At 34.3% G+C, this 15,900-nt stretch overlaps 1 protein-coding gene across 1 annotated transcript; it reads right to left on the bottom strand.

The window, feature by feature from the left end:
• Window positions 1-1,175: 1,175 nt before the first annotated feature.
• LOC137400152 (ergosterol biosynthetic protein 28 homolog) lies at window positions 1,176-11,869 on the bottom strand. The gene is made up of 4 exons (XM_068086469.1): window positions 11,679-11,869; window positions 9,915-10,005; window positions 8,707-8,825; window positions 1,176-1,488 (listed from the first exon to the last, which is right to left on the bottom strand). Exons 1-4 carry the CDS (start codon window positions 11,818-11,820, stop codon window positions 1,394-1,396), a joined length of 447 nt encoding a protein of 148 aa, XP_067942570.1. The 5' UTR covers window positions 11,821-11,869; the 3' UTR covers window positions 1,176-1,393.
• Between the last annotated feature and the right edge of the window lie 4,031 nt (window positions 11,870-15,900).

Genomic DNA, 15,900 nt, shown 5'->3' with positions numbered 1-15,900 from the left:
TAGTAATTTTCTGTGAAACTGCTACTTTGTGAAATGTTGTAATATATGCAACGATCATTATGTGATGAGAGTTACATCAAACAACTCCAGTGACCATTTAAAAATGCACACTTTTCTGTGATTCTATTGTACTGTTTGCAAGCTGAAATTAATTTCTCCTAATCACATAATACTCTCACAAGATGAAATTTATTTTGTGTTAACGAAACATTAGCAAATGTTAATAGGTGATTATTTTTTCTTTCAAGCTGCATTCATATTTTTAACCTTTCGAAAAAAAGGTTACATTTAACACTACTTAGCAACATAATAGCCACAGCATTTTTTTTTCAAAACTGGTTAAAAAAAACAGATGCGTGCATATTCTGAACATAAAATTCAGTTTCTGTGTTTGCGTATTCTTTAAAGGCAAATTCCAACTAGTTATATATTTCAGCAATCCTAGATTATTGTAGGTGGTGCCATACTTTTGCCATGACTGTAGAATTTATTCATCAAATATTCCAGGATGACAAGCAAGGTGATATGATGCCAGAAAAATATGGAAATTTACCAACAAAAGACCAACTGCTTGACCTAATGATGATGCTGACTGAGCTTCTAGATTAATACTTCTAACAGACGCTTTGTGAACAAACAGCGATGCTCAGAGACAATTGATATTGAATTTTAAAAAATCCGTGTTATCACAGAAGCATATCTATAACAATATAAATGTACTTTAACAAAATGTTATTGTGTAAGATAACATATGCTGTTAGTTTTAGTATATCACAAATGCTTTCTGGCAAGCTATTTCACAGACAAGCTTGTGAAATATGAGCATTGTAAACAGGTTTGTGTAAGTCTCATCACTCTTTCACAGCGGCAGCTCCCCAGCAAGGTTGGAATATCTGAAAAGTGGCCTCGATTTAAAGACTAAACAAAAACAACAGGGTGAGCATGACATTGGAAGGTTATTTGAGGTTACCATCTCTATTACAGAAGTGTTTTAGCAGTAATGAACATGATTAAGGTCAGCTTGAAAATGGGAAAAAAGTTCAAGTAAAAATGAAGAAAGCTGAATATTTTGTAAAGATGTTAGTTTTGGTGCATATCCAGGCTTTTCTGATGCAATGGACATGTAGAACAGCTAGTTTGAAGCTATTATGGAATGACTCATGTCTTGAGAAGCATATTTGAAGAAATTTGCAAACTATATTATTAAGGTTGCAAAAATGTGTTAATCTGTGTTAAAATGTGTTAAAATCTTTGTTAATATGGCCTTAAGCAAATTCATCAGAATCAACCAATCATGTGTAGCATTCAACAGCAAAAAAAACACTAGTTTGCAAAAACTTGATAAAAATTACTTAGCAAATGATATAAAAATAGAAAACAGCTAGCATTCTCATTACTTTGACTTCTTCTTGCTCTTTCGAGGACGAACTAATATTTCATCGAACTCTATCAACCACTGGGCTATGAACATCCAAAGCATAGAGATACCTGAAATATCAAACGTGATACATTAAGCTATATATAATACATAAAAAGCCTATTGATAACATCACAAAAAAGACCAATTGTATATAATCAGTGAGCTCACACAGTATCCCTCCTCAGTTAAACTTTTGTTTAAAAACCACCGAGATGATTTCCCTATAAACACAGTTATGCAATGGTTCATGTTTTTTTCGTATACACTACAATTACTAGCCACTCTAAATGATGTTTTGCAACATTTTTACACGTTATTAGACAAAAACTCTACAGAGTAAACCTCAGAATGTGAAAACTGAATTTTCAAGCATTGAAAATGAAAACATTTCTAGTACTAAATAAGTTTGACAAAAGCAAACAAAAAAAATGAGATCAACTCCAACTCAGTGCTTATCTATCATACATTTCTAAACTATTTTATTTAAACCCTATTGCCTTGCTGCTCACAACAATCCTATCTATTAAAACAAACATTTACTAGAAAAATTACTATAAAACCTCTAATTGAACGCCGCTTGTATTTGAACGCCACCTCCAATTGACCGCCACCCTGAGAGAAGGGTTGAAAAATAGACCGCCACTCTCCAATTGAATGCCACCTCGATTTGACCACCACTTTGACATTATTTGATCTTTACGAGCCCATAATATCAACTGATCAGTAGAAATGTGTCGACAAAATTGTATTAATAATGAATTGTTTATATCAATAACAATTAATTCTATTGTCATCCAATTCCAAAGCTTTTCGTTTTTTTGTCAATAAAAACTTTGAAAGCAACACAATAGAAATAATCAACAACGGTCTCAGGCTAATAGTAGTTCTCTGTTCAACACAGTCTTTCTACTTCGAAGGAGCCTACATAAAAAAACGGCTTAAATTTACGATGGTAGATGAACTTTCAAAGCAACGCTATAGAAATAATAATATAGAAATGTCTCAAGCTAAAGGTGGTTCCTTGTTTAACGTGGTCGTGCTACTTCAAAGTACATGTACATACCGTACAGGATGAAAATATCCGATGGATATAAAAATTCGCGATTTCGCGAACAGTCAACTCCGCGAATTATTAAATTCCGTGAATAATTAGTTCTATTTTTTATTACAAGGGAGAATAACTACTGCATCAAATTGAAAACTAGTCGCTAGGCTAGTTTTTAATATAACTACTAAACGTAGGTGAGTTCCAAAACATTTTTTAAAATCATTGCCTAGGCTTTGAGCTAACACCATTGCCAATGCATCACATTTATTTACAAAATTATTCAAGGTTGTCACAAGATAGGCAGAATGGCGTCATAGCGAAAATAGCCACTAGGCAGAAGTACTAAACGTAGCCGAGTTCCAAAACTTCTTTAAAATCCTCGCCGGGGTTCGAGTTTTATTGCCATTGCAGCAAACATTGCAAAATTATTCAAGGTTTTTACAAGTAGTTCGGCATGGCTTCATCATCGCAAAAAAGCTCTCCTAGTCTTTATACATTGAAATCAACTCCATCAATCTCGAATACCGAAGTTGAGGACGATCATGATTCTGATCTGGACATTATGGTATGTATTTGATGTGCAGTGCAGATACGTTTTTCCATTATTAACTGCATTAGTTAATTCTTTTGTTTAAAAACTGATCGCTTTCATTAAATACTTCAGCTATTGTTTTTGTACTTCCTTGACACTTGTTAAGATTTTTTTCTTTTTTGTGTTTACTGCAGATTGAGAATAAAACAACCTACTCCGATTACGAAAACTACAGACAAGTAGTAATATTCATCAAGGCAGGAATATTGGCAGAGAAGCCACCAGTCAACCTAGACCCCTTCATTGACAACAACTCCTAGATATCGCTGCAGCAAACATGATTAAATTATATATTTTATTTCATGTATAGATATATTATAATTTATTACAAACTTGAGTGTACAAATAAAATTTTACAAACGATGAATGGAGTAAATATAAACAGTTTAGTCTATATTGCGGTTGTGTAGAGCAATAAAATTAAACTGATACTCTTGATAAGTGAATACTAGCGTGTAATGGTGCTCTCTGACTAGTTATTTTGGTAATAGCAGCTCTACATCGCTGTCACTGTCTTGGGTAGATGTTAAAGGCGATTCTCTTGCTACTACATGGCTGGTAAGGAAGTTATCATCAGAACTCTCCTCGTAGCTTACTATTGCAAAGTTCTGCCGGCTGGCCAAAGATTTGTGCTTGTAAAGGCGTTTTTGCTCTTTTTTTAAATCAGATATATTCTCTTCGTAAGTAGCTGTGGTCACTTCTATCTGAATTTCCAGACTTCCCTGAATGATTCGTGATCTTCTAAAAATGACATACACCACCCTTGCAACCATTGTTCTTCCGTGTATGATGAAAAATCTCTCTCTCACACTAAAACAAATAATGAATTGGTAGGGATGGAAAACATGAATATTGCGTTTTACCGAAGAACCAAAGTAAGATTCAACTAATTTAGTAAATGTGAAAAACTCATTACCTACCACAAATTGTTGGTTCATCAAAGGCCTCCAAATCTGTGAATATTCGTGAAAACCTCTGAACGCAACAAAGAATTTATAGCTTAGTACGATCCACCCGTAGTTGTAAGCTAAATAGAAAACGAAACGCGCAATGCGCGCATGCGTAAGATTAACTCTATTGCTAGACGTAATAGAGTTAACTTTTCCTAGAGAGTGGAAGTTTTCAGCCGCGAATAAATTCATCCGCGAATATGCATGAAAAGACAATTTTCGCGAAATATAACTCCGTGAATAAATTCATCCTGTACGGTATATGAAAACGGTTTAAATTTATGATGGTAGATGGAACTTTGAAAGCAACGCCATAGAAATAACTACTAACTATCTCAGGCTAATAGCAATTTCTTGTTTAATGCGGTCCTAATACTTCGAAGGACATGCATATGAAAACCTGTTCGCAAGTTTTGGATCAAAGGTTACGTTTACTAGGCAAACTTTTACGCGCTGCATTCGTGCTAAATGCAGCGCATAAAAGCTATGCTAAAAATGGTTGGACGCTAATATCGACTAGTTCAACAGTGCAAAAAAAGAGTTGAGGTCAGAAAATATTGTGGAAGGTATTGGACAACTAAAATATGTTCGTTCCATCGACAGCAACAATTAGAACGCAGCTATCCGAGTAAACGATGGAGATATTTTTCTGTTAAAACGTTACTTTGTGTTTCTGCATGTAATATAAGTATGATTCGTTTATGTCACTTGTTGATAAATAGAAATCTTTTTATTATTTGATAGATTATTATGGTATAATTTTTCAATATGCAGATTTATAGCGTGTTATTTAATTAATAGCGTCCTTACAGCTATCTTAACACGGCTTACGATAGATCGATGCTCATAACTCCACTTCTATTGCACATAACAAGCCAGTTTTGGCTGCAAATTGTAGCAAACATATTAAAGAGTGCAATGAGCTTTTATTCAACAATGCCAAATACAGATATAAAATAAAAATATGTCTTCAAATTTAGAATGAAATAAAAATTGAAAACTCAAGCAAATTGCAAAAGAGAACAGAGGCAATAATATCATCGCAAGTAAATTGCAAGCAATAGATATCGACTAATAGAGATATTTCTCAGTTTCTCGATGCACATTTATTGAGAGATCTTTGACAAATTAGAGCCAAGTTAGCAGATTTATTGCATTCATAAGGTATAATATCGCACCATCAAAAAAAAGAGCAAATTATAGGCGACTATAAATTTGCCTTCCCAAAATTCTGACGAGCTATTTGAAAAATACACCGCCAGCCTCTATTTGACCGCCACCATACAATTGATCGCCACCATAGAAGAAGGGTTGAAAAATAGAGCACCATGGCGTTCAATTAGAGGTTTTACGGTATATGTACATGCACTATTTAAAAAACTCGTTCAAATTTTTTTGAGTCTGCAAATAAATAATTGTAGCCATTTTGCAGTTTGCATCCTATGAACGTGCAGAATCTTCAATATGAATTTTATATTTGTCATGATAATTGGGTCTTAAGTTGTTTAAATGAGCAGACAACTCCTAATTGCTCCTTGATACTCACTTTCAAGGACTGCAAACTAGGCCAGTAAAAGCTGAAATATGTTGAATAAAATAAGAGAATGTCTTTAAAATAATACTCTTGAGCAATTTGCTCATATTTGTTTTACATGACTTGCACCGCTTATAACTTGTTTGTAACTAGTATTCAGATAAGAAACTGACATACACTAGTGGGAAAAAGGTCCATAAGAATTTATTGTGTTGTATCATCTTCTAGCTCATTGATTAAAAGGGAAACATGTGGGCCATGGAGACACTGAATTATTTTGGCTGATCTCGCCACGTCTCAATGTCTGTATCTAGGCAAAAACCACCGTATGTTTCCTAGAATCTGCACACATGTCGTATGTATACTCCATCTCACACCTTGGAATCTAAACACCTCCCGTACGTATACCCCTATCCCACACTTTGTAATCTGAACATCCCACACCTCGAACCCAAAAGCACTAAATTCTTCTGCTAGAGTGAAAAGGCATTTATTTTCTGAAGGTAGCTGTCAGCTTCTGTACTTGTATTGATGCTTGTTAAAATGGTAGTTAGAGTTCCATGACAAATTCTTTGTTATTCACTTTCGTAAGCGCCACAATTTTCACCATCAACTCTTAGTAACTTTATTAAATGATACAGCATATTTTCAAGGGTCTATAAAAGTGCAACATAGCTGTTAGTTTTTGCTGAGCTCACGTATTGTTACATATATATAAAAAACTATTAGATTTTTGCCAATTAAGTCAGTTTCACCATCTAAATGCAGCCAGCAATACAATGACTCCATCATCAAACGCATTTATTGTAGTGTTGTTGTACTAGAAGCACTGGTGTTTGCTATTTATTAGTTAATATATTCAATGTTTTTACACTTCTACAATAATGTAGAATATTATTATTTTGTGCTTCACAAAGTTTGTCTGTTGACCATCGAAAAGCCATATATATACTACACCTTGAAAAGTTAGCCAACTCTCCTTGATAGAGAACTGTGGTAACAGCTTGCTGTTTGTGGGGGTACTTGAAAAAATATTAGGTTCTCTAATATTACGATGGGTTCCATAATTTCTTTATAATGCTTTGATAGTGATAAATATTAATAAAAAATTTATTAAAAAAAATGCAAAATTGTGATAACATGTGAACACACATCAAACAATGTACCGTAAAACCTCTAATTGAACGCCATGGCGCTCTATTTTTCAACCCTTCCTTTATAGTGGGGGGTCAATTGGAGGCAGCATTCAAATAGAGCCTGGCGTTGTATTTTCCAAATGGCTCATTGGAACTTTCGGAAGATAAAATTAGCCCTTTTACGGGCGAAGCGAATGCCGCCTATATTTTGCTCTCTTTTTTCGGTTGAGCAATATTAAACCTTTCGGATGCAATAAATCTGCTAACTTACTTCCAACTTGTCAAAGATTTCTTGATAAAATATGCATCGAGAAACCGATATATATCTCTACCAGTTGATATCTATTGTTTGCAATTGACCAGCGACGATATGATAAGCTGCGTCCTTTTTTGCATTTTGTTGACATTTTCAATTTTTATTTCATTTTAATTTTGAAGACACATTTTTATTTTATATCTATATTTACAATGTTGCTAAAAACTCATTGCACTCATTAATGTGTTTGCAGCCAAAACTAGCTTTTTATGTGCAATAGAAGTGGAATTATGAACATCGATCCATTGTAAGCCGTGTTAAGATCGCCGCAAGGATGCTATTAAATAATATACTATTAATCTGAAAATTTATAAGTTATACAATAATAATTTATCAACTGATACAAATATATATTCATGAACAAATGACATAAACAAACCATACTTATATTACTAAAGAAACAAAAATTTACAATTTTAAAACAAAAATATTTTCATTGTTTGCTCTAATAGCTGCGTTCTGATTGTTGCTTTCGTATATTTTCAATATAATTATTGAATATGCGACTAAAAGCTTATCATTAGTTTCGTGAACAGTTTTCCATATAGCAACGCGTAAAAGTTTTGCACCGCTAAAAAAATTGTTTGAACGCTAATGAGTTACATAATTTTTTTAAAATGCTTTGATAGTGATAAATATTAATAAAAGATTTAATAGACAAATCGCTGCTAAAAAGTTGTTTGGAAGCTAATACAGCATCGGTTAGTTCAGCAGCACAGAAGAAGAGTTGAGGTCAGCAGACACTTTGGAATGTTTTAAACAGCTAGAAGATGAAATGGTTCCAAACAAAAGCAACAATCAGAAAGTAACTCGCCGAGCAAATGATCCAAATATTTTTGTTTCAAAAATGTTAATTTTTGTATTATAAATATGCTTTGTATAAGTCACTTGTTTTTGAATATATATTTGTGACATTTGATAGAAAAGTATTATATAACTTATAAATTTCCAGGTTCATATCATTTTGTAGCATCATCGCATTAATCTAAACTTGACTTACAATGGATTGATGCTCATAACTGCTCTTCTATTCCACATAAAAAGCTAGTTTTAGTGGCAAACTGTAGCAAACATATTAACGAGTACAATGAGCTTTAATGCAACATTGTTAAATGGAGTTATAAAATACAGATATGCCTTCAAAGTTAGAATAAAATAAAAAATTGAAAGCTCCCACAAATTGCAATGCAGGCAATAAGACCATAGCTGGTTAACTGCAAGCAATAGATATCAACTGGTAGAGATATTTTTCAACTTCCCTATGAATATTTATTTAGAGATCTATGACAAGTGAAAGGTAAGCTATCAGATTTCTTGCATCCAAAAGGGTTAATATCACTCCGCCCAAAGAAGAGTACACAATATAGGACACATTTGCTTCGCCCTTGAAAAATTAAATCCAACATCCTTTTATTCGGCGTCCTTTTAAATTCCCAAAAATCTGACGAGCTATTTGAAAAATACAATGCCACCCCCTATTTTAATGTCACCTATCATAAAATGCCACTACAAAAGAAGAGTTGAAAATAAAGCGCCATGGCGTTCGATAGAGGTTTAACGATAAGTTAATTGTAAATTGACAAGGTTTACACTTTCTGACAGGCCTATTCGTAAAAGCAGAGTAGATACTATAGAGCTCATGATTGCCCAGCAACTTCCAAGAAACATATTTGAAGCTAAAATTTCAGGTTGTTAGCTGCTTACACTTACCAGAGATTATCAAAGGAGAGATAACTCCAATTTCTAACAAGCAAGTCTCATAGGCGAACAACTCCGTCATAAAATGAAGAAAAGCAATGGCGAATGTTAACAGCGTCACTTGAAAAATCCTAGAAAAAGGAGCATGGGAATTGATTGTAACACATTATAGTAAAGATACAAGAAAGTATAGTAGATTATTATTCAGTATAATATAAATAGTTAAATGCCTGATGTTGCACGGGTAATAAAAAACAGCTTATAAACAATGGCAAGTAATGTGATTGCCATCGGCTAAGTTTACTATTTGGCCAATGGCAAAATTAGCAAATTGAATAATTGAATTGACTTGAGCTAGTAACATAAGCTTGTGCAAATCTTGAAACCAGCTTGTAATCATTGTATTATGTTACGCGTTATGATCTCTCTTGCTATTATGATCTTGAAGTGTGCTAGTAGTAACCACTACTATTTTTGCTTTTCAAGCTTGTGTATTTTAACTGAAGCAATGAATATGACCACGATTATTTCATTGTGTAACAATGTAGTCGCTAGGCCTTGTGGGTAGCACGTCTGCCTGCAGACCTAGAGGTTTCGAGTTCAAATCCAGCGCAAAGAAGATTTATTATTCCTAAAACTTCGCTATAACTTGACACAAGAACGACAGATGAAACACTGACATCTAGTTAAATAATATATAGTGAAATTAAAATCTTCTGCTAACCAATGATAAATATCAGTCAAATATATTTGCAAATGTCAGCCAATAAAGCCTGGTTCCCATATCGATTGCGAGACTCTGGCGGTAACTTGCGCAGCAAAACGCTTGCGACGCTAGGCGGCATCTGTTCACATATAAAGCTGCATCGCTAAACATAATTGTGGAATCAAATAAGATGTTCGCTCGCCATGCCGTTTCTTTAATGGTGACCTTCACCTGAACAGTGCATTTCGAGAAGGTTTTGCTTGTGGCCTTTTGCGAAATTTGAACAGCGCTAAACTATTGTGATGCCGCTGGCAACTACCGGCTGTACCCAGCGCGTAGGTTCCCATTTCACCACTAATAGCCTGCGGTGATGTCACCGGTGCTTTGCGACGTATATGGGAACCAGGCTTAAACCAACAAGAACTCAGAGTATGATAGAAAAGGCTAAAATCATTTGAAGCAGTCTTGATTGCTGCAGATGTTAATGGATATACCAGTCATAAACACGACTTACAACTTGTTTCTTAAATGAAGGCTGCAGTAACCGCGTACAACACTGGCTAAAAGCGTCCAGACTCCAAAAAGACGAGCAGCTAGCGGTGTAACTAAAACAAGAATATTTGTTAGTAAAAACAGCAAGGGCAAGTGTTCCTAGTTAAAAGTTATAAGTACTGACACTCATGTTAAGTCACACGAGTAAGATTTTTTATAATGAGAATCGCCAGATTCTCATAATAAAAAATCTACTCAATCAAATCCTCAATAATGTCTGTGGGGTTAATGAACCAAAAGTGTAAAAAATTTAATAAAGGTCATTTAAATACAAAACAAATAGTTTAACAAGGAGTCTTGTGAAGCCTACTGTTGTGAACTGACTATGCAGGTGTGAAACAGTAAAATCTATGGACAAGCATAAGCCAAGACGCGTAATATAAAACTACGCTGCGTCTGAAATATGTCATGAAAAAAGAGCTTCAAGCATTGTTGGTGTTCTTACTGGGTTTAAAATCACGACTTCCAAGACATTAGCTAAATTCATACTGGGTCATTTTAGAAATTGTCCAGATTTAACTCTGCATCTCATGAATTCAGTTAATTATCCTTTCCATTGTTTAGTTAGAGAAACAATACAAGTTAGTGCAACTTGTGTCTAGTCTATTTACTAGAGTCAGCTATTTTATGACAGAGCTAGGCGACATTGCATCGCAGCTCACAGGTCGTTAAAAAGCGAGCAACTTTTTTCATAAATGAAAAGTTGTCTATGCACTTGGTAGTCAATGCAGTGACCAAGTGTGAGTTTGATAACGAGGCAGTAACCACCAACTTACCAAAAATACAATAATTGGAGTTGCACACATTCACAAGCTATCAACACAGCTTTAAACTTACTGAAACCTTTTAGGAGACAAAGTCATTGACCGGTCGAATTACGTTCAGGCAAATCAGTTTGCCAAAAGATAAGTACTTTGTGGATATTTAATACTTGACAGTGCAGTACGCAGTAATTCTAGCAATACGCAGTGATATGCAGATAATGTAGTACTGCACTGCAAAGACGCAGTGAAGTTCTAATGTGTCATGACCCTGGTGCTTACTAATATTATTTCACAGTTCTTTATTACCATCTGAGTCAAGAAGTTGACCACAAAGTAGTAGAAAAATATGTCACTATGGAACTGCCCTCTTTCACTATTGTTTGCAGTGCCTGCAAGCTACATAAATGTTTTGAGCAGATTGATCTGTTTGTCCTAAACTAATTCTTCCAACAAAACTTGACCAAGCCAGCAAGTCCTGCAGACTAATGAGCGAGCAACAAACTGAGCTCTGCTGTTGGAGTAAAAAACTCAACCCAAAAACAACACAAAAATATAAATGAAAATGAAAAAATGGCAAAGAAAAAATCAGATGACGCACACAACATGTTCCCTGTTTCTATAATACAGAAATACATTTATTACTTAGCAGACCAAAAAATGCAATTGAGCATATGTCCAACAATTTGCAGACTTGTAAATTTCAGCTTGTGAGAATGTCCAACTAGTACGAAAAAACATGATACAGTATTAAATATATCAGCTTAGGAAGTCTGTTTTAAAATCTTAAGAGGCCTTATAACTTAGTACCTTGTTGTATTTACTGATTTTGAGAACAAAACATATGAATGTTGACAAAAATATATTTTATGTTAACGGTACTAAACCTTTTTGAGCGTAAACACTACGAAGCATAAGTATTAATAAGTTTTTGGTAGTACCGAAAAGTAAGCTTCATTACTCACGTTCTTCAGGTTTGGAATTATAAAGTCTTGATTTTAAAAATGTCGGTGTGCCGAAAAATATCGCAAAAGTGTTCCCTAAAGCCATGAACGCAACAAGAGCAATCCAAATACGCAAACAAAGTTCGTGTTTGGTAAACTCCATCCTGCTTTCATTCAAAGGGACTTTCGGCTCGTTACAGTACGTTAACTGCTGCCTTATAGATACGTTCAGCTAGTGGAATATTCTACGTGCATGTTATGTACTTGAACTAGGTTTTGAGTTATAACTCTCGGCGCAATATGCCTTGTTTTGAACGGTAAAGGTGTGTTTCCGGTTACAACGTTTTCTTAGGGTTATGGATGGTTAGGCGTCAGTCACTAAGGCGACAAACGCTTAGGCGACACTTTTGGTTCAAAAGGCGACAACTTTAGACAGAAAGGCGCCACAACAGACAGAAAGGCGACAATTCCGAGCAGCAATAATTCAAAATACATGTATTATGTCCTGTCATGACGTTGTGAATTAGTAGTGAACACTAACAGGACATTAACTTTATTGATGCCCAGATAAGAAGTCTTGCATTAGTACATTTTTCACCCATTGCTCTACCTTATTTATTTGGCATCCATTACCTGCTTATATCCACATTAAGCTGATTACATTATTCCTTTACACACAGTAGAATTTCATATCGGGTTAAAGTTTGTACCAAATATTCAAAAAATTGAGTTGGTATTTATTCAATAAAAACTGCTGAGATCAATCTGTCTTTAATCGCACAACTATTCTTCAGTTCATTCTTTTCCACAATTTTAAATCTTACCAGTTTGTCAAGTCTAACCGCTCAGAAGTCATTTAGACAGTCACTAGTTTCTTTTTCACTTCCTTCCTTGACTGCTTGTGAAAACTGGCAAGTTGCTTATCAGTGTGGCAAAAGTCTGAATTTTCTTACCGTCTAATCTATGACATAATAAAAGTACCAACTTTTGTAATCCCTTTGAAGCGATGCATTCTTGAGTCACGAGCATACCTGGTTGATGAATTATTATACCATGGCTGGCTCATGTATCATGTTATTATGTATTTGGACCCTCATCAGTAACTTTCTAACTAATGTATACTCTTGCTCTAATTGCAGTATTAAAATAAATACATACAAATGAGTTTAGCTTGATACATTTTAATAAATTTGCTTTTTGGTATATTGATACAAATGTGTAAAGCTGATCTTCACTATATATAACTTTCGAAAATACGTATACCAATAGTGATAATTGACAATGACTTGATTCTGATTGATACTATGTAGATAAACACATCGAGCGATGGAACTGCTCTATCCTATCTAGAATGACGAGATAAGGTTCATGGTTATAAATTGGAAATTGAATACTACTTTCTACTAATTCTAAAACTTACATGAAGAGATAATTTGAATTACAGGAATATAAGTATACAGTCACACGCAGGTACATGAATGACTTGCATGTCCAATCATACACAAAAATAATAGCAGGAAATTCCCTACCCCACTCTTTAATAAATTTGTCATTAAAGTTCAAGCCGATGGCTGTCCATGTAATATCTTCCATTCTTTTATGAAGTCTTTATTAAAACAGGCGCGTATAAAAAATATTCATAGTGGGTGTTAATATTGTCTATGATGTGGCACATGGCCGCATCAACTTACAGCTGAGCATATATCACAAAGGTCTTTGAGGTGTTGATTACTTCTCATTGTTTCAAACTACAAGTTGTGTGTGCCATCGTTATCTGTGACAAGGGTGAATCAGTTAATTATCTCAAGTGACTTTAAGGGTAACATGGCATCAGGACGGGCTGATTTCTATGATTTGGAATAGGTCATTTCTCCATAAGCTTTCTGTGATGCTGTTTAGTCTTCAAGCTGCAGAAGTTAGTAAAATATGGATATATGTTATACACCTATGTCAAAAAAAGCCTTCATTCTTCATACTCAAATAAAGTATCAACAAACATAGACCAGTGTGAATCGCTACTTAGCCTATTGAGTCTGCATTATAATGTGACATGGATTATTACTATAATTCTAAAGAAACAAAGATAAGGAAATCATCCTTGCCATAAGTAAATAAGAAATCACAAAAGTAGGGAATTGTCTTTTCATCTCACGCAGAGAGCAAACTTCTCTCCCGGGCTACCATGAATTTTGACAATCGAATCTATAAAATTATTTTTTTTCGAGGTGAGATAAGTCTCAAATTTCAACAATCAGAGATAAGGTTGTCGACAATTCAGTCGAGAATGTCACATCTCGAACCGTTTTGAACAAAAATGCGGATACAAAAACCGGTTTTTGTATTTTAATTGAATAAGCTAGCTTGATTTCGCTTACTTGAGTTGCAAAAATGGCGACTCCCAAAACTGAACCACAACCTACAAAGCTAGCTTTAGATCACCCAATAACTTCATTCCATTCTGGTATTACCTGCATATTTACATTTTGCCATTTTTCTCTTGAAAGCTTGAAAAACAACGAAAATTTGGGGAAGTACTACTTCTGTGAAAGAGATAGACAAGCAGTTTAGATCTGTTAGTTTAGTACCCATTATTTCATAATTTATTTGTAGGAAATCACTGAGCGAGGGGAAAGGAACTATTGTTTGATATGGTATGATTAATATAACAATTAATCAATCAATAGTGTTATTGTTTAAGGAAACATTTGACTTATATGGTAGTCACATTTATTATTATATGTCCTTGTGAACAACCTATTTCATCCCTAATTTCTCGCCTATACTACTCAGGCACACTTGTAACTGTCCTAAATAAAGATGTCATTGGTGTAAGATGTCATTGTATAAATCATAGTAAATAATCACAGCACATCTTTGTTGCCATCAGCACTAGCACGGCCCTTGGTTGTCATGGCACACTTCATAAATCACAACTGGAGACCGAAAGGAATATTCATTTTTAAAGATTTTTTTCACTGCAAGAGGCTGGAGTTCTGTTACCATGATTACTTTTACTCAGCTCTATTGTGCATGTTGTATGCCACATAATGACATTCATGTGGAAACACCTGGATAGAGGGAGTATTTGATGTGGTTCATAGATTTTATGTCTGGTTTCTTGTAGGTTTACTGTATGCGCAGCTGGCTGTTGTACTAATGTACCACTGTGCCACTGTACTAATGTACTACCATAATAATTTACTAATGTACCACTGTACTAATGTACTACCATAATAATGTTCTAATGTACCACTGTACTAATGTACTACTGCAGTAATGTACAGTAGTATTATACAGTAGAGGATAGCAAGATACATGAAACTGTTATGTAATGGAGTGATTCCATCTTATGTGATTTGTCAGCAAAGCAAGCTCAATAAGCAAAGCATTCAGGTTGAAGCAGTCACAGGGTAGAATGTCTTGTTGTTTGGGAGACTTTGTGTCCAAATTAAGACATCGACAAGTTACTTGGCAATCTTTAGGCTTCAGCATTTGCCAAACTTAAAACAATTCACCAAAATACGTTATGTAAATGTTTGTACACTATATATATATATATATATATATAAAAAAAAAATATATATATATATATATATATATATATAGAACTGTGCAGCATCCACTTTGTCTATATATATATATCTGTAGCATATGAATGTAGAATTACTACAAGCAGTTACCAAGCTTTAGTTTATAACATCACTTGTCAAAACAATAACCACGTCGAGTAGAGTACGTTATCAAAATAAAGGGATTTCAGCCTACGACCGTTTTTTTAACTGTTCGTTTTTGAGCTTTTAAGAGCTTGTAATCACATTTCCACATATTTTGAACCAACAACACAGCAGAGTGAGACATGGTGAACCATTTGATACCAAAAAACTGTAATGTGAATTTTGTTGCAAGTCAATTTTAACCTACAGTTCAAAGGTAAAGCAATCTAAACCACTAGCTCTGAGCTGCTCTCATTACCATGACCCACGTACATAACTTTTAACACTCCAATGCCCAACAATTCAAAATAATTAAAAAATCTTGATAATTGAAGGCTGTGATACTTATCTGTAAAGTTGTTGAGTTTTACAAGTACAAGTAAGTTCATATTTTAAACTTTGATATTTTTACTTGCCATCTTAATATGGTTAGCATTTTATTTCTACTAACATTCTACTTTTTGATTTAGTGAATTTATATTTACAAAGCTGATGACTTGATGTAAAATATAAAACAGACCAAATAAAAC

This window comes from Watersipora subatra, chromosome 7 (genome assembly GCF_963576615.1).
Source record: "Watersipora subatra chromosome 7, tzWatSuba1.1, whole genome shotgun sequence".
Lineage (NCBI taxonomy): Eukaryota > Metazoa > Bryozoa > Gymnolaemata > Cheilostomatida > Watersiporidae > Watersipora > Watersipora subatra.
This window is presented reverse-complemented; position numbering and strand designations above follow the sequence as displayed.

Coding starts and splice junctions, on each gene's coding strand:
- LOC137400152 (XM_068086469.1), bottom strand. CDS start 11,820: ATGGAGTTTACCAAACACGAACTTTGTTTGCGTATTTGGATTGCTCTT. Junction 10,006..11,678: donor TAATTCCAAACCTGAAGAAC/GTGAGTAATGAA, acceptor TTCTTGTTTTAG/TTACACCGCTAGCTGCTCGT. Junction 8,826..9,914: donor CTTCATTTAAGAAACAAGTT/GTAAGTCGTGTT, acceptor TCCTTTTTCTAG/GATTTTTCAAGTGACGCTGT.